General features: G+C 48.9%; 1 protein-coding gene across 4 annotated transcripts in view; it reads left to right on the forward strand.

The window, feature by feature from the left end:
- The window catches only part of PI4KA (phosphatidylinositol 4-kinase alpha), a 143241-nt gene that overhangs the window by 90790 nt on the left and 33077 nt on the right, over positions 1-19374 (forward strand). For 3 of the 4 annotated variants that reach the window (XR_003121442.1, XM_025398768.1, XM_025398769.1), the window contains 10 exons: positions 481-563; positions 5558-5628; positions 5709-5833; positions 7074-7155; positions 7453-7536; positions 8830-8919; positions 11422-11541; positions 15085-15177; positions 18301-18457; positions 18694-18821. Coding sequence is in view for 3 of the 4 variants with exons in the window: in XM_025398768.1 (XP_025254553.1) it covers positions 481-563; positions 5558-5628; positions 5709-5833; positions 7074-7155; positions 7453-7536; positions 8830-8919; positions 11422-11541; positions 15085-15177; positions 18301-18457; positions 18694-18821 (1033 nt within the window). In the remaining variant the exon portion in view is untranslated. The remainder of the gene's footprint in view (positions 1-480; positions 564-5557; positions 5629-5708; positions 5834-7073; positions 7156-7452; positions 7537-8829; positions 8920-11421; positions 11542-15084; positions 15178-18300; positions 18458-18693; positions 18822-19374) is intronic. The other variant, XM_025398770.1, reaches the window with a different exon arrangement.

A 19374-nucleotide genomic window follows, 5' to 3' on the forward strand; every position in this document is an offset into this window, starting at 1 on the left:
AGGCCTTTAGGAAACCTGTCAGTGGGATCATGCTGGACATGTGTTCCCTGCAGCTTGCTTTTTTCTGTTAATATATGTCTCGGACATTTTTTTGTAACAGCACATGTAGAGAGCTGCCTCTCGTATGGTGGCTGCATGATGTGTCATCGAATGGGTGTACTTTGGCTTATCTGCCCAGTCTTCTGTTGATGGACATTCAGAGTCTTTCCATTTTGGGTAATGCCATCAGTGCTATTAGGAGAATCCTTATACATGTAACCCTTAAGATATATCCTAATGGTGGGGCTGCTGGAGTGAAAAATATGGGAATGTGTAATAGATGGTGCACGTCACCCTCCAGAAAGTCCACGTCAGTGTACGCCCTTATGAATGGCAGAAGGCAAATGTTCTTCACAGCCTTACCACTTATGGGCGGTGTCAAATCTGTGATAGGGAGGGCCTGGATTTTTCAAAATTTATCTAAAGCTGTTTTCTTCTTAGGGTACTGCGTTCAACAGATCCTGATCGCTTCCAGGTAATGTTCTGCTACTTTGAGGATAAAGCTATTCAGAAAGACAAATCTGGTAAGCTCATTATTGTGGTACTTTCATGATGAATTGAGCTTTAATAGGATAAAAAGGAGTACTACTTCCTCTTTTCTGTCTACATGTAGAAAATGTTTTATGAAGTTACATACTACATTAGAAAGATCAGTATAAAACATATAACCTTCAAATGTACACCTTAATGGTTCTGCCACTGGTGCAAGGGCCCCAAAAAGAAGGATGGTCATTCTAGCCCACTGTCTATGCTCAGGTGTGCTCCAGCACTCATCTAGAGGGACCAGGGCTTCTCGGATGGTCACTGATGGACCTGCAGCATCTTGCTGTTGCCAGAGAGCAGTCATGGTTTTTTAACGTCAGGAGCAGGGAACACAGTAGCTCGTGCCTGTAGTCCCAAGTTACTCGGGAGGCTGAGTGGGAGGATCGCTTGAGCCCAGGAGTTCAAGGTTAGAGTGAGCTATGATCATGCCACTGCATTCCAGATGCAACTTGTTGTCAGACCCTGAGTGCACAGAGGGCCTTAGCTGTTAACAGCCCTAGCCCAGAAAACCAACTCCTAGGAAGACAGAGAAATGGTGGAAACTGTAGGAAGGCATAAAAATGTTACAATTACCAAAACCCCATGAAGACAAAGCTAAGATAAGAATAAAAAGGAGAGATGGAAAAACTGGGAAGAGTACAAGGAGACTGGATTGATGGAAGTGTCCTCTAGATTGTTTGGGTAGTGGTCGCATGAGTGTATACAGTTGTTAAGTCATGGAATTGAACACATAAGAGCTGTGGATTTTATTATATGCAAATTATACCTCAAATTTTTAAAATTACAAAAGGCTAATAAGTAGTTTTATAAAAATGTATTTAGACAATAAAAAGATATTAAAATAGAGACAATAAAGGAAAAAGTTAAATACTGCATAGAAGCACTTTTTGGCCAGTTTTAGTGTAAGGGCACTAAGAAGTCTGATTTATAAGGTGTTTAAAATCAAAAATTTAAAAGATGCTGAAATATTAGACCTGAGTTTTAATTAAATGCTTAGAATAATTTGATTATTTTTGTAATTATGGTGAAATCATGTTTAAGTGTGCAAGAGAATTGGGGAGAATCCACAAATTTTGATTAACTGTATGAATAAATTCTTTGAGGCATGCTTATTGATAAATTCTTGAGATTGACAAATTTAATATTAATGAAAGTGCAACTAGCAGTGTGTAGTCCTTTCCGCACCAGAAGCCGTTGATAGGTTGGTGAATCTATCAACTTGTTCTTGCCTATGGAGAAATTATTTCTGATAACTACTTGTACCATTTTTTCTTTTGTTGAAAAATCAGGCTGGGCACAGTGGCTCACGGCTGTAATCCCAGCCCTTTGGGAGGCCGAGATGGGTGGATCACCTGAGGTCAGGAGTTCGAGACCAGCCTGGCCAACATGATGAAACCCCATCTCTACTAAAAATAAAAAAATTGGCCGGGCGTGGTGGCTCACACCTGTAATCCCAGCACTTCGGGAGGCGGAGGCGGGTGGATCATAAGGTCAGGAGATCCAGACCGTCCTGGCTAACATGGTGAAACCCCCTCTCTACTAAAAATACAAAAAATTAGCCGGGCGTAGTGGCGGGCACCCTGTAGTCCCAGCTACTCAGGAGGCTGAGGTAGGAGAATGGCGTGAACCTGGGAGGCAGAGCTTGCAGTGAGCCAAGAACGTACCACTGCACTCCAGCCTGGGTGACAAAGCGAGACTCTGTCTCAGAAAAAAAAAAAGAAAGCAGTCTCTCACTACCCTTGAGCATCTGTCCAGGTCACACTGACAACTTTTCAGATTGCTGAGGTCCCGCTTACCTTCATAAAAAATATCTATGAAAGGCCTCTTTATGTCTCAGGCTCCATGCTGGGCATGAGGTGCAAAGCTGATAGCACCTGCCTTGTCTCTCTGCCTGGTGGCAGAGGGCAGACCTGGCATGTAGTCATGCAAATTAAAAACACTGGATAGAGAAAACAGCATGATGGAGTGTGAATTGGCATTTTATTACAGTTCTTCATCTGCACTGTGATGATCACTGTGTTCTGTTGCTTTTTCTTTTCTTTCTTTTTTTTGAGACAGTGTCTTGCTCCGTCTCCCAGCCTAGAGTGCAGTGGCACAATCTCAGCTCACTGCAACCTCCACCTCCCAGGCTTAAGTGATTCTTGTGCCCTAGCCTCCCAAGTAGCTGGAATTACAGGTGTGCACCACCACACCCAGCTAATTTTTGTGTTTTTACTAGAGACGGGGTTTCACCATGTTGGCCAGGCTGGTCTCGAACTGCTGGCCTCAAGTGATCCACCCACCTCAGCCTCCCAAAGTGCTGGGATTACAGGCGTGAGCCACTGTGCCTGGCCCATTCTGTTGCCTTTTACAGCCTACTTGGTACCCCTGTAACAGTGAGCATATCCGGTGCTCAGATCTTGGTTTCTAATTAGTATTCTCCAATAAAAGGAACCAGGGCTCCATGAAGAAATGGTTGATTCTAGGGAGCCTGTACAGGATGAGCCTGGGGCACCCTGTTGCACCAGAAAGTAAGGATACACCAATAAAGAAGAAAAGAGAAGACATGGGGCCTGTCCAAATGACACAGGAGCCAGCCTGAAAGAACTCCCAGTGGCCAAAGCTGGAATGATTTGAACAGAATAAATAGTATTGGATTATAACCCAACAAATAAAAATCCACGGTTCTGTAATGATTAGACTATCGAATAAATTAAAAATGGGGAAAAAGGCTGAACCTTCCTTACAGAATTCCAACTACTCTTAATAAAAATAGAAGGGGCTGGGCACAGTGGCTCATGCCTGTAATCCTAGCATTTTGGGAAGCCAAGGCAGGAGGAGCGCTTGAGCCCAGGAGTTCAAGACCAGCCTAGGCAACAAAGTGATACCCTGTCCCTAAAAAATAAATTTCTGTTTTGTTTTGTTTTGAGATGGAGTCTCGCTCTGTCACCCAGGCTAGAGTGCAGTGGCACAATCTCGGCTCACTGCAACCTCTGCCTCTCAGGGTCAGGCCCTTGTCCTGCCTCAGCCTCCCAAGTAGCTGGGATTACAGTGGTGCGCTACCATGCCTGGCTAATTTTTGTATTTTTAGTAGAGACGAGGTTTCACCATGTTGACCAGGCTGGTCTCGAACTCCTGACCTCGTGATTCACCCACCTTGGCCTGTCAAAGTGCTGGGATTACGGGCGTAAGCCACCGTGCTTGGCCAACACTTTTTAAAAAGTAGAAAGAACGAGGAAAATAGAAAATTCTTGTGACAACCATAGTAACTACTGCAGGCAGAATTCATTCATGGATGCCAAAGTGAATGGGCAAAATCTTAAAGAGAAACATGATCTCTGCATAACTTCAAAGTATCTTCCCCAAAATATCAATCACTATGGTGGCTGTAATTCTCATCCACAAATTTCTTTCAGGTGGTAGCCCTTAATTCCTTCGCTCTGAGTGTGGGCTGTCCTTAGTGACTTTCTTCTAAAGAATGGAGAAAGGGGGGCCAGGCGCGGTGGCTCAAGCCTGTAATCCCAGCACTTTGGGAGGCCGAGACGGGCGGATCACGAGGTCAGGAGATTGAGACCATCCTGGCTAACCCGGTGAAACCCCGTCTCTATTAAGAAATACAAAAAACTAGCCAGGCGAGGTGGCGGGCGCCTGTAGTCCCAGCTACTCGGGAGGCTGAGGCCGGAGAATGGCGTGAACCCGGGAGGCGGAGCTTGCAGTGAGCTGAGATCGCGCCACTGCACTCCAGCCTGGGCGACAGAGCGAGACTCTGTCTCAAAAAAAAAAAAAAAAAAGAATGGAGAAAGGGGACCGGGCATGGTGGCTCATACCTGTAATCTTAGCACCTTGGGAGGCTGAGGCAGAAGGATTGCTTGACCCAGGAGTTCGAGACCAGCCTGGGCTACATAGTGAGACCCCCAGTCTCTACAAAAATTTAAAAATTAGCTGGGCATGGTGTTGTAGATCTATAATCCCAGCCGCCAGGGAGGCTGAGGTGGGAGGATCCCTTGAGCGTGGGAGTTCAGGGTTGTAGCTGAGCTATGATCTCACCATTGCACTCCAGCCTGAGCAACAAAGTGAGACCCTGTCTCAAAAAAAATAGAAAAAGGGAAAAATGGTAACTCAGACCAAGTGGTCAAGGTTAGCTTCACCAGTAATAAGAGATACTGTTACCACATACCCCTTACGTGATGCAGAAAGAGCATATCCGGGCCAGGCACGGTGGCTCACGCCTGTAATCCCAGCACTTTGAAAGGCCAAGGCGGGCGGATCATGAGGTCAGGAGATCGAGACCATCTTGGCCAACATGGTGAAACTCTGTCTCTACTAAAAATACAAAAAATTAGCCAGGCATGGTGACAGGTGCCTGTAGTCCCAGCTGCTCGGGAGACTAAGGCAGGAGAATGGTGTGAACCCAGGAGGTGGAGCTTGCAGTGAGCCAAAATCGTGCCACCGCACTCCAGCCTGGGCAACACAGTGAGACTCGATCTCAGAACAAAAGAGCACATCCACTCTATGGAGTTCTCCCCCAAATCCTGTAACCCTGGTCTAATCGTGGGCAAGCATCAGACAAACCTAAATTAGGGAACATTCAACAAAATAACTGTTCTTCAAAAGTGTCAAAGTCACAAAAGACATTGACAGACTGAGGAGTCACCACATATTGGAGGGGAGTAGGAGACACAGAGATTAAATGCCATCTGGTGTCCTGGGTTGGATGCTGAAACAGAAGAGGGGCACGTGTGGGAGGCATGGAAAATCCAGACGAAGTCTGAAGTTTAGGTAATAGGATTATATCAATATCTGACTCAGTTTTGACACATCAGCCTGGTTACTGCAGATGTTAAAATCCAGGGAAGCTGGGTGAAGGGTATATGGGAGCTCTGTGCTGTCTTCGCCACTCTGTAAGTCTGAAATCATTTCAAAAGAAAATGATTGAAAGTTGCTAGTATTCTCTCTCTGTTGCTGCACCTTATCTGTGGAAACCTTCTTGTTTCAGGGATGATGCAGTGTGTGATTGCAGTCGCAGACAAAGTATTCGATGCCTTCCTGAACATGATGGCAGATAAAGTAAGCCTCTCCTGCATGAATGCGTCTGTCTGCTGGAGGCACCTGGGGCACTGCTGTACCTGTTTCTTTTGCATCTCTAGGCCAAGACCAAGGAGAACGAGGAGGAGCTGGAGCGGCACGCTCAGTTCCTGTTGGTGAACTTTAACCACATTCACAAGAGGATAAGGAGGGTGGCAGACAAGTATCTGTCTGGTCTGGTGGATAAGTAAGCTCATTTTCCTGCTAATGTTTTGTGTGTATGTTTATATACTTCTGTGATTTCAAATGCCGGGAAAAATCATCCTTGTATTATTAGCCTAGGAAAAAATGGAGTCAGAATGAAAACTCTTAAGGCGATGCAGCCTCCCTCCAATGTCAGTGAGTTTGCTGCAGTGTCTGAATTTTGGTCCAGAAACTTCTGTTCATTCTGAGCTGTTAATGTTACTTACAGCATGTTTGCTGGGTGCCACATCACTGTGTCTCTCAATCCCACCCACCCTGACTCCTCAGTCTGTCAATGTCTTTTGTGACTTTGACACTTTTGAAGAACAGTTATTTTGTTGAATGTACCCTGGCAAGACCTGGTGCACCATCTTCTAGCCCAGGGCCCAGCCTGAGGTCCCCTGGTAGAATCAGTATCTTTGGGCTTCTCAGGAACAAAAGCCCACACAGCCCCTTCCCTGCTATACACTCTTTGTGCTGGGAGCCAAAACAGACCCTCTTGGGACATGTCCCCACACTGATGAGAACTCTCAGAGGTGGGCTGGGCCAGCTTCTCCAAGGTGAGAAGGCCAGAGGCAGCAAAACACCCACACGGAGGCTGCCTGCGGCTCCCTAGAGGTATCCAGCGGTTCTGGAGCCTGTTGCAGATGCTGTGTGCCTGGTCCAGGCAGCGGCACCATCAAGGGTAGTCAGGAGCCAGCCAAGGGTCATGAAAATGAGTCCAGCACACACGTGGTGTGTGTCTGAGCTGGGCCTCCTGAGCAGTGGGCCACTGGTGGGTCACAGCTGTGCAGAGACACCTCTCCTTCAGCCCTGGGGCCATCAGAGCCCATGGCCTGTCTTACCCCAGGGTGTCAGGTAGATACTGCTGTTTTCTCCATTATGTGAGAAATAATGGAGAACCCTGGTCAGAAACTAAGAGGATTGCTTTGGGAAGTGAGGGGTGTCCTGGCCAGTGCATAACCAAGGCAGTTGGTGTCAGGTTTATAGCAGGTCACTTGGGACATGTCTGGCCTTAAGAAGTGGGTCTGGCAGGGGCCTGGGGAGCCTTTCTGACCAGGCACTGCTCACCTTGCTGCAGTGAGCCTGAGGAGGCAAGGCATCCTGCTGCAAAGGCCTCCCGACCTCCCCCTTCAGCTGGCCTGCAGCAGGTATGGGCTCTGACTGGCAGCTGAGGGGGTTCCTAGAAGCAGACCTTCCTTGGAGGGTTGGCTCTTGGTCCTGAGAGCCGGCTCTTGGTGCAGGTTTCCCCACTTGCTCTGGAGCGGGACTGTGCTGAAGACCATGCTGGACATCCTGCAGACCCTGTCACTGTCCCTGAGCGCTGTGAGTGTCCCCAGGAGACCTAGGGCCCAAACACTACCAGCACTACCACCACCCCGCCAGTCCTGTCCGTGCTGTGTTGTGGCTTGCTTCTCTGACAATAAGCCTGAACCTAATTAATGCTACAGGTGTCGAGTTGGGGGTGAGGGGGCCCAAATTCACCTGGTGTTTTGCAGTAAGTTGCATCAAGTATGGAGGCCTGTCACAGACAGACAGTTGGTGGGAAGGGGTGGCCCATGTGCTTGCTAGTGGCAACTTGGGGAAGGCAGTTTGCAAGACGGAGTCTCGCTGTACTTGCAGGATATTCACAAGGACCAGCCTTACTATGACATCCCCGACGCCCCCTATCGGATCACGGTTCCTGACACATACGAAGCCCGTGAGGTAGGCCTGACACGATCCCCTGCATTAAGGGCCATCTTTACCACAGTTCCCTGAATATGTCCACAAGGTGGTCATCCTGCATGAGCTCACCCAGTCCCCAGCAATTTGAGGTGTGGGTGGTACTGGCCACATCCTCCAGTGAGGAGACCAAGCCAGTGAGGAGACCAGGCCCCATCGTGTGCAAGGGGAGCTGGCTGCCCCCAGGTTGCTCTGTCTTCCAAGTCCAGCTCTCCCACCTCAGCCATGTTGACTCAGCTGTGTCCTCAGTTTAGCTGCCAAAGAGGTCTTCAGCTACCAGCCAGTTTATAGCCTCAAGTCTGCATCGCACAAGCATGATTTTCAGGTGGACTTCACTTCTCTGAGGTGCACTGACATTTTATTATTGTGGTAATAGGGGAACATGCCTTTGACTTGTGCTATCCCATGGGGAAACTGGCAGAATAAATCACTCCAAAAGAGGAGGATATACTGGGTCTCTCCTCTCCCCAACTCGGTCTGAGAGCCCTCACTGTGGCAAGACTGAAACTCAGCTCACAGCTCCTTCAGCCTGGGCTGAGTCATATCCTACCTCTGGACCTCCCTTCCAGACCAGCTGTCAATGGCGAGTTTCCCACAGAGTGGTGTGGCACCGAAGAGAATTTTGCCACCCAGAGCCTGCCCTTCCGTCCAGTCCCAGACCCAGGACACAAGTTGCACAGTGGCTCTGTGACATGTTACTCATGTAGGTTATGCCACAAACCTTGTGCCGGAATTACAGACCACAGTGTGTGTGGGCTTCCTGGCCCCAGGCGCCCTGAGGTTCAAACTTAGTGACTGTGCTAGTCTCTTGGGTTGCTGTAGCAAAAGACAATGGACTGGGCAGCTTTAAAGGACAGACATTTATTGTCTTACAGTTCTGAGGGCCGAAGTGTAAAATCAAAGTGTCCGCAGAACTGGTTTCTGCGGAGACCTCTCCTTAGCTTGTGAATGGCAGCCTTCTCCCTATGTCCTTACGTGTTCTTCCCTCTGTGCACACCCTCCTCGCTGCTCCAGTATTTCTGTGGGTCCAGATTTCCCCTCCACACATGTAAGGAAGGATACTGTCCAGATTGGATCAGGACCTACCCTGTTGGCCTTTTAATTGAATCACCTCTTTAAAGCCCTATCTCTAAATGAGTTCTGCTCTGAGGTACTGGTACCAGTTAAGGCGCAGCATAGGGTTTTGGGGAGACACAGTTCAGCCCATGACAGTCACTACAGCAGCTCAGATGAAACGACTTTGGGTTGTTGAGAAGCAACTTCACCCTCTTCCAGAGCATTGTGAAGGACTTCGCTGCACGCTGTGGGATGATCCTGCAGGAGGCCATGAAGTGGGCACCTACCGTCACCAAGTCCCACCTGCAGGTACTTTCTTGAAACCATCAAACTGCAGTCTCCATAAGCTCCTTCAAGCTCCCCAAAAAGCTTTACAGAGACATGGATAACTCAAAATCCAAATAGCACTAGTGTGAATGGAGACCGAAAACATCAGTCTAGGGCCTGAGAATAATAGATGCCTCAGAGGCTGCTCTGTGTTAGGAGCGCCTGTGGGATGAGTGCTGGCCAGGGCACAAGGAGGGCATCTGACGGCTCATACCAGGTGAGGTGGCAGGACTGTGGCAGGACTTGGGAGCTGCTCACAAGAGAGCACGGGCTGGTATGGTGGATGTGGGAGGCTGCCAGATGGCAGCATCTCTAAGGGCCAAGTGCATTGTTGGCACCTATGCCCAAAGGCGGGGGCCTGACCAAGGCTGGTGGAGCAGAGGCAGAGTTGGGGACTTGTGTCCCAGTAAAGCTCCACATAAGCTGCACATGGAGGTGCATGGGAGTCTCAGACAAAAACACTGGCTTGGAAACTCAGATGACCACGAGGTAAACCATGTAATGCCACAGGGTGTGAGAGGAAATAATTGCCTTAAAAGGAATCAAAGATGAGAAAAATACCTCTAGAAGGAATCTGTGTTAACAGAGAGTGGTTGTGCTGAGAGGAGCTGCTCGTGAGGTTGACCTTGGCAGCACTTTAAAGATGAAACAAGTTCAAAAGTGTTTCTGGTTGTGGAATCCAGGAAGGATAGAGCAGCCAGCTCCAAGAGCCCTGGGAGCTGTGTGGAAGCGCAGTGGCAAGAAATGATTTCCCTTTGTTCATTTACAGCAAAAGGGCCTCAGGTTGCAAGGCTGTCTGTCGTCTGAAAAGGGGAGGCCCCCTCTGATGCCTAGAAAGTTTAAGCGGACAAAAAAAGCAGCTGATAGAGCTTTTTACTGTCTCAGGCATGTCTGGCCTAAGAAGGAAATGGAAAATGAAAAGGCTTGAAGCGGTCTTGATTTTTCCACCAGGTGTCCCCTTGGCGTGCCCCTGGCCTGCCCTTTCACATCCCCTGCAGTGCGCTTATTCCCCACCCTCCATGCCCAGCCTCAGCCTTCCCCAAATCTGCCCTCTCCTCCACCCACCAGAGTAGTCTGCTTTTAATAGGATAGCTGGTCAGTGTGCTTCCCTTTTAAACTTGACCATTAGTCACTCTTCATCACCATGGTGTCCAAGGATGGGTTTCTGAGGCTCCAGGAGTCCCCCAAAACCATTGAGACAATTCTGCATGTACATGCTCCTGTACATTCTTCTTAAGGGAATTAATTGGTTCACGCCTGTAAACACCTTTGCATGGTCCTGGAGGCCTTTCCCGCCTGGCCTGCATCTGGCCCAGGCTTGCCCCCACCCTTGAGACCCTTGTCCTTGGTACTCCTGCAGTGCTGAGCCCCCTGTGGTCCCCAGAGCAGGAGGCCTCCCTCACACCTCTGGGCTCTGCCACGTATCCCATTGCCCAACACCCTTCTTCCACTGGGTGGCCAGGTGGACACAGGTGTTGTTCTTCGTTCCTGCTGTCCAGCTCACCCAGGCCGGGCTGCCAGGATACTGCAGTAGGAGAACTGAGGCTCCACACCACGCTACCTGTCTGTTGACCACGAGGCCAAGGCTTTGTGGCTTATTTGCCTTATTTACCACAGCAGATGCTCAGCAAGGATATGCTGAAAGAATAAATGGCCCTCCCCCGTTGACGGTGCAACACCGCAGTGACTGCATGACTGCCGCTTGGGGAATTGGCCTCGTCCTCAGTCAGATGAGCAGTAGCTGATCAGAGAGGGGCTTTGACTTACTGACAGTCCCACAGCTAGCTAGGGAGGGGCAGACCCAGGACAGAAACCCAGTGTTTGGTCCATTAGCCCACACCTTAATTTATAAAGTTTTATTTTCCCCTTTAAATGAAATAGCAAGGCCAGGCACAGTGGCTCATGCTGGTAATCCTGACATTTTGGGATGCTGAGGCGGGAGGATCGCTTGAGCCCAGGAATTCAAGACCAACCTACAGGCCGGGCGCGGTGGCTCAAGCCTGTAATCCCAGCACTTTGGGAGGCCGAGGCGTGTGGATCACAAGGTCAGGAGATCGAGACTATCCTGGCTAACATGGTGAAACCCCGTCTCTACTAAAAATACAAAAAACTAGCCGGGCGCGGTAGCGGGCGCCTGTAGTCCCAGCTACTTGGGAGGCTGAGGCGGGAGAATGGCGTGAACCCGGGGGGCGGAGCTTGCAGTGAGCCGAGATCGTGCCACTGCACTCCAGCCTGGGAGACACAGTGAGACTCCGTCTCAAAAAAAAAAAAAAAAAGACCAACCTACAAAAAATTACAAAATTAGCCAAGCTTGTTGGTGTGTCCCAGCTACTTGGGAAGCTGAGGTGGGAGGATAGCTTGAGCCTAAGAGGTCAAGGCTGCCATGAGCCATAATCATGCCACCACACTCCAGCCTGGGTGACAGAGCGAGAAGACCCTGCCTCTAAAAAATAACTGAAACCCCGTGTGTTTTTCCTATTTCAGGAATATCTGAACAAACATCAGAACTGGGTGTCAGGACTGTCCCAGCACACGGGACTGGCCATGGCCACTGAGAGCATCCTTCACTTTGCTGGCTACAACAAGCAGAACACAACTCTCGGGGTATGTGCGAGCCTTCTGGAGAGCAGTGACCCTTAGACCATAGGAGCCACAGTGCAGGGGAAGGCCTAGAGCTGTCACTTTTCATGACATGCACCGAGTACATGCAGGGTGCTGTGGATGTCTGTTGACAATGGTAGTCGTGCAAGCCTCACCCTAGCCCAAAGAAGAGGTGGCCATTGAAATGAGTGTTTCCTTATCATGCTTTTTTTTTTAATATATGGATTTATGAGGATCAGCGCTTGATATGACAACGATCAGTTTTTTATTTGAATGTCCCCATGCGAGAGGATGGAAACAGAGCTCTGCTGGACACAGGCAGTGCAATGCCACAGTTACGCTTATCTGGAGCATGTACTGGACTCCTGAACAGTTCTGTTTTCTGCAGGTGCTGAACTGCACATGAATGCCTTCAGCTTCTTGTTCTGCTAGAGATTAATCTAGAGGACAGAGGGTTCACACAGCAATACTTTCTGAGTTAAATTAGAGCTTAGAGTTAAATAGGATTAAAGCAGGCAGTTCCACCTGGCCATGTGACTGGGGCTGGTCACAGAGATTCTGTTGGTTAATCTGAATCTAGAGCCTGGCCATGTGTTCTTCCCAACTCTCTCCGAATGGAGTGTGGGATGGGATATGTGGAGGTGCAGAGGCTGAGCACCCAGGAGGAAGGGTGACAGGCCTCCCCTGGGATACCAGCAGGAGAGAGGGGCCTGAGTGCCCTCTGGCCTTTCTGGAGCCTGAAGCTGTGCCGGAGAAGGCTGGTGTCTTCTCGCCTCATTTTGCTATCAGGACACTTCCCTCGAGGTCACTGCACTATCTCTAAAGACACCAGCCTAGCAAACATGGTCGAGCTGGGTCCAGCCTGCACCTGCAGGGTCACCCGCCCCAGGCCTCCTACTCTGATGGGGCACCAGGTATCAGTGCGCTGACCTGGGTGTCTCTGCCACTGGGTGGCCACAGAGACCAGAGGTGGAACTCATTGACTGTAAGTGTTTATGACAGTCATAAGCCTTTTCCTTTTTGGGGGTGGTAGGAGCAAAACTTTATTACATAAAATAGAATGTGTTCCCATTTGTAAGCCTCTTCTAGACTCTAACCAGCTGATTTGTGAAAAATCTGTTTTGCCTAAAGGATTTTGTTCTTTTTCCCCAGAAAATTCGATATGTTAGATTTTCTCTAACTTATTTTTTTTAATATTTAAACGTTAATTCTGGGGCCGGGCACGGTTGGCTCACGCCTGTAATCCCAAGGCAGGCGGATCACGAGGTCAGGAGATTGAGACCAGCCTGGCCAACACGGTGAAACCCCATCTCTACTAAAAATATAAAAAATTATCTGGGCGTGGTGGCGGGCATCTGTAGTCCCAGCTGGGCAGGAGAATGGTGTGAATTTTTTTTATTTTATTTTATTTTTGTTTTCCAAGACAGAGTCTCGCTCTGTCACCCAGGCTGGAGTGCAGGTGGCACCATCTCGGCTCACTGCAACCTCCACCTCCCTGGTTCAAGCGATTCTCCTGCCTTAGCCTCCCGAGTAGCTGGGACTACAGGTGTGCGCCACCATGTCCAGCTAATTTTTGTGTTTTTAGTAGAGATGGGGTCTCACCATGTTGGCCAGGCTGGTCTTGAACTTCTGACCTCAGGTGATCCGCCTGCCTCGGCCTCCCAAAGTGCTGGGATTACAGGCGTGAACCACTGTGCCTGGGCCCCTACTGGCTATTTTGAAATGTACAAACGATGAATGTTAACTGGAATCACCCTACTGCTCTGTCAGGTTTTCCCTTTCTGTTGCTAAACAGGAAAGGGTTGTGCTCAAAATCCTAAGGTACCCTGCCCCTGGAAAGCACAGGGAGAGGGCAGCTTCCACCACCCCTGACTGACATTGCCCCTCACACAGCATTCGGAGGGGAAGAGTGATCTCTGGAGGGCAGTTTCAGAAGTATGATTTCAGGCTGGTAGGACCAAAGAACCGAGTCAACACTCCTCTGCAGGGCAGGGCACTCCTGCAGCAGCTCTTGGCAATCACCTGCTGTTCTCTTGCCTGGTTCATTGGGCAGTGAGGAGCGATGGTGGAAGGGAGGGAGCTGGCCTGCACTGCCCACCAGGTGCTGTTTGCCATGCCAGGATGTTGTGTGTGTCATTATGTTGAACCTGTAACAACATTGTGAGAGGGCCACTCTTATGCCCACTTTACAGATGAGCACATTGAGGCTCAGAGACGTTGACTTCCCAGGGTCTCACAGCTGATCAGTATCAGAGCCAAGCTCTAACTCAGTCCTGCTTGGTGCCAAAGACCATATTGTTTCCAGAAAATGTAAAGCAGTTTTACATGATCTATTTTTTTTTAAAATAAACCAGTTTAATAATTTCATGAGAAAAATCACGTATTTTTGTTCTTGTTTGCATTTTGATGTTCCCCAACATCTATGTTTTCTTCTCCTGGTCCTCTTTCTCCACACCACGTCCCCTCAAAAAAAATCCCTCTAAACTCAAAACAGTTGAGAAGCTCACTTTCCCCATTAGTACTAATGCTAAAGGGAAATGCAAAAGGAGGTCCTTTTCAATGCACACTGTACTCTGCAGTGACCGTGGATGAACAGGAACTAAAAGGTGTGGGTTAGGAAGCCGGGTCACTGAGGCCCTGGGGCTGGGAGGCTGAGGCTGAAGCAGAGACAGTGGCTGGAGGGGTGGAGGGGGTGGGTGGTAGTTTTCAAATATTTTTCTCCCATTCTGTGGGTTGCCTTTGTATTCAAGGTGTACCCTGTTCTGTCTCTTCCCATTAGACTGAGGAGCAGCCAGCAGATGTTTAAGAGCCTGCTGGCCTTGGCTCTCCCCTTCAGCCCCTTTACAGTCTGTAAGTGACATTTGTAAGCTGCTCACACAACTCTCAAGGAGATGGCTGTGAATGCTTTCATGGCGTTTCCATCGCAGGTGACAATTACTCTCACAATCTAGCGATTCTTTCTCTTGCAAAGGCCTACCAGTAGCAGAAACTGCCTTTCAGAGACATTTCTTCTGTAAAATTTTTTTTAAATTTCTTATGGAACATATCAAACTGCTGGGTATTCTGAAATATTTTGCTTTATTAATTTGCCAGCAGTGAAGATTTTTATTAATAGTAACCCCCAGATCCGAATGTGACTTCTTTTTTTTTTTTTTTTTTTTTGAGACGGAGTCTCGCGCTGTGTCACCCAGGCTGGAGTGCAGTGGCGCGATCTCGGCTCACTGCAAGCTCCGCCTCCCAGGTTCACGCCATTCTCCTGCTTCAGCCTCCGAGTAGCTGGGACTACAGGCGCCCGCCACCTCGCCCGGCTAGTTTTTTTTTGTATTTTTAGTAGAGACGGGGTTTCACCATGTTAGCCAGGATGGTCTCGATCTCCTGACCTCGTGATCCACCCGCCTCGGCCTCCCAAAGTGCTGGGATTACAGGCTTGAGCCACCGCGCCCGGCCCCCGAATGTGACTTCTTAATTGGGTTTAGGCTTAGCCATGGTAAACATGAGAAAAGGATAATGTTACCATAGTCTAAAATAATTGTTATTTGTCTGTAGGCAACTCAGCTAACCGAGCGCCCGGCCTGTGTGAAGAAAGACTACTCCAACTTCATGGCATCCCTGAATTTGCGCAACCGCTACGCAGGCGAGGTACTTCTTTTCTCTTGTCCTTGCGTCCTAGGTCCTTTAAAGTGTCCTCTTGTTTTGATACCTGTTGACTGCTTCCTAGTGGAAAATGAACAGAGGGTCCGGGTTATGTGGAATTCATACATTTTAGGAGGATTTAAAGGGCACATTTTACATTTTAGGAGGATCCTTTGCAGGGTCCAGCCCCGCTGGGTCGGTGGGTTTTTCTCCCCGTGTGTGGAGACAAGAAATTGTAGAAATAAAGACACAAGACAAAGAAATAAAAGAAAAGGCAGCTGTTGACCATCCTGGCTAACGCGGTGAAACCCCGTCTCTACTAAAAAATACAAAAAACTAGCCGGGCGAGGTGGCGGGCGCCTGTAGTCCCAGCTACTCGGGAGGCTGAGGCAGGAGAATGGCGTGAACCCGGGAGGCGGAGCTTGCAGTGAGCTGAGATCCGGCCACTGCACTCCAGCCCGGGCTACAGAGCGAGACTCCGTCTCAAAAAAAAAAAAAAAACAAAAAAAAAAGAAAAGGCAGCTGCGCCCAGGGGACCACTACCACCAAGACTCAGAGACCGGTAGTGGCCCGAATGCCAGGCCCCGCTGTTATTTATTGGATACAAGACAAAGGGGCACGGTAAGGAGTGTGAGCAATCTCCAGTGATAGGTAAGGTCATGTGGGTCACATGTCCATTGGACAGGGGGCCCATCCCTGCCTGGCAACCAAGGCAGAGAGAGAGAGGGAGAAAGAGAGAGACACCTTACGCCATTATTTCTGCGTATCTGAGACTTTTAATACTTTCATTAATTTTGCTACTGCTATCTAGAAGGCAGAGCCAGGTGTACGGGATGGAACATGAAGGCAGACTAGGAGCGTGACTGCTGAAGCACAGCATCACAGGGAGACGGTTAGACCTCCAGATAACTGTGGGTGGGCCTGACTGATGTCAGGCCCTCCACAAGAGGTGGAGGAGTAGAGTCTTCTCTAAACTCCCCCGGGGACAGGGGGACTGCCTTTCTCCGTCTGCTAAGTAGTGGGTGTTTTTCTAGGCACTGATGCTACCGCTAGACCATGGTCCGCTTGGCAACAGGCATCTTCCCAGGCGCTGACGTTACCACTAGACCAAGGAGCCCTCTGGTGGCCCTCTCCAGGCATAACAACTCTTGTCTTCTGGTCACTTCTCACTGCGTCCTTTCAGCTTCTATCACTTTATGGCCTGGTTTCTCCTAGGTTACAATTGTAGAGCGAGGATTATTATAATATTGGAATAAAGAGTAATTGCTACAAAGTAATGATTAATGATATTCATATATAATCATATCTGTGGTCTATATCTAGTATAACTATTCTTATCTTACATATTTTATTATACTGGAACAGCTTGTGCCCTCGGTCTCTTGCCTCGGCACCTGGGTGGCTTGCCGCCTACAATCCTTGGCACATTCCAGAGTGTTTATGACAGTTACTTATTTTTTCCACAAGAGGGTAACTCTGTGCACACTCTGGCTACACTGAATGAAGCTTTTTAATTTTTCTGGCTTTTTTTAAAAGCAGTAACAAACATTTATGTGCCATAGGCTCTTGGGTACTTGGTGAGATTTATGTAATATTATTCCAGTTTTATAAATAAACGGAGGTTCCCAAGATTAAGTAACTTGCCAGAGTCACACAAGTGGAGTGTGGTCTGGAACCACATCTTCCAACTCCACATCATGGGCTTTCACCCACCACGCCACAGTTTATTCCAGCCTGACCAGTGGCATCACATCTCTGGTCCTCCATTTCCTGCTCCATAAACTCAGAAGCTAGTCTACACCATTTCTTTTTTGTTTGTTTGTTTTTGTTTTTGTTTTTGAGACGGAGTCTTGCACTGTCGCCCAGGCTGGAGTGCAGTGGTGTGATCTCGGCTCACTGCAAGCTCCGCCTCCCGAGTTCATGCCATTCTCCTGCCTCAGCCTCCCAAGTAGCTTGGACTACAGGCACCCACCACCACGCTTGGCTAATTTTTTGTATTTTTAGTGGAGATGGGGTTTCACTGTGTTAGCCAGGCTAGTCTCAATCTCCTGACCTCGTGATCCACCCGCCTCAGCCTCCCAAACTGCTGGGATTGCAGGTGTGAGCCACAGCACCTGGCCTAGTCTATACCATTTCTAAGCTCCCTGGCGACTCTGAAAGTCCATCAGTTGCCTGGTCTGAGTGGGGGTTCACTCCCTCTGAGCACTGTCACTTGTATGTTCTTTTCTCTGGAAAAAAAGTTATATTTGACTTTAAAAATAGGTAGGTTGGCCAAGCACAGTGCCTCACGCCAGTAATCCTAGCACTTTGGGAAGCCAAGACAGGAGGATCACCTGCGCCCAGGAGTTCGAGGATGCGGTGAACTATGATCGTACCACTTTACTCCAGCCTGGGCAACAGAGCAAGACTCTGTCTCAAAGAAAAAATTATTAATAATAGTAAGGAGGGCTGGGCATGGCTGCTCACGCCTGTAGTCCCAGCAATTTGGGAGGCCAAGGCGGGTGGATTACTTGAGGTCAGGAGTTCGAGACCAGCCTGGCCAACATGGTGAAACCCTGTCTCTACTAAAATACAGAAATTAGACGGGCATGGTGGTGCATGCCTGTAATCCAGCTGCTTGGGAGGCTGAGGTGGGAGGATCACTTGAACCCAGGAGGCGGAGGTTGCAGTGAGTCAAGACCATGCCACTGCACTCTAGCCTGGGCATCAGAGCGAGGCTCCCTCTCTCAAAAAATAATAATATTAATAAGGAGGCTGATCTTGTTGTTTGAGTCATTAATGAGTCTGAGGAAATGTATTTATCCAGTTCACATTCATGCAGTCTCACCGTGGGTCAGACCCCGGGCTCACTGCTGGGTACAAAGATGAGGGACGAGATTCCCACCCCCGGGGAACATCTGCAGTGGTGGCACCGCCAACTTGCATTTCTAGAGGAGCTATTCTTTTAGAAGAAAGCTGTGATCAGTAGTAGCATCATTGAAATGAGCCTGTCTCTCTGCATGCATGAGCTCCACTTTGGGGCAGTGAGGCACCCACTGTTGCCACCACAAGTATGATCTGGTAGCTTCCAGGACCTCACCCACATTGCCTGGCTTCTATGCATAGTTGTTGATGAGAATGTTTTTGCAGGTGTATGGAATGATTCGGTTCTCAGGCACCACAGGCCAGATGTCTGACCTGAACAAAATGATGGTCCAGGATCTACATTCAGCGTTAGACCGCAGTCATCCTCAGCACTACACGCAGGCCATGTTCAAGCTGACTGCAATGCTCATTAGCAGCAAAGGTAACTCACGGAAGCACCGTGGAATTCTGGGCTCATTTCTAAATGAATGCTGGACTTCATGACCCATAGTCAGCTGGAGTCCTGGCAGGAGAAGGAGCAGGAGCTCCCTCAGTAGGGGAGTTATCTGTCATGAGTGGAAAGTCAATAAAAGGCCATTGTTGGCCCCAGCTGGCCAACTCTTGTTGGCCTATGGAAGCTGTGTTGGAGGCCTCTGACTGAAGTGTGTTCGGTTCCAGATTGTGACCCGCAGCTCCTTCATCATCTTTGCTGGGGTCCCCTCCGGATGTTCAACGAGCATGGCATGGAGACAGCCCTGGCCTGCTGGGAATGGCTGCTGGCCGGCAAGGATGGAGTAGAAGTGCCGGTAGGACCCTGACCTTGGGGTGGCACTGAGGATGGGATGGGATAAGAGACGGGAAGAGCCTTCCCTGGTGCCGCCACCGCCAAGCATGGAGACACTGGGCAAGCCCCTCACCTTCTCAAGCCTCAGTCTCCTTATAGATTCTATTATTATATGTGACAGTCACGGAAAATAGAACATATGTTAAACAGCATCCCATTGGTACCGAGAAGCCGTTATCTCCCAAAACCTCGGTAGGGGGAGCGATTTCCCTACTGAAATTGGAAGATGCAGCTTCTTGAACACCTGTTAACTTTGAATCTGATTGGGAGCAGTTGTGTTTGTCCACAGGAACCTTTTTTTTGACCTAATCGGGATCAGCCCCTTTTCCCTGCATCTGTATTTCTGGAGTTGCTACTGCAGGGGGCCCACAAGGAAGTTTATACTTACCTTTCAGCTGATTAGATAAATGCTTAAGAACAATTTTATTTTTCAAAGATCCTGTTAACTGTCAGGGTAACAGGGAATTTGACATGTTTTCTTTCTGTGTTTCTTAGGATCAGTTGAAATGAGTGGT

The sequence above is a fragment of the Theropithecus gelada genome, chromosome 10 (assembly GCF_003255815.1).
Source record: "Theropithecus gelada isolate Dixy chromosome 10, Tgel_1.0, whole genome shotgun sequence".
Taxonomy (NCBI): Eukaryota; Metazoa; Chordata; class Mammalia; order Primates; family Cercopithecidae; genus Theropithecus; species Theropithecus gelada.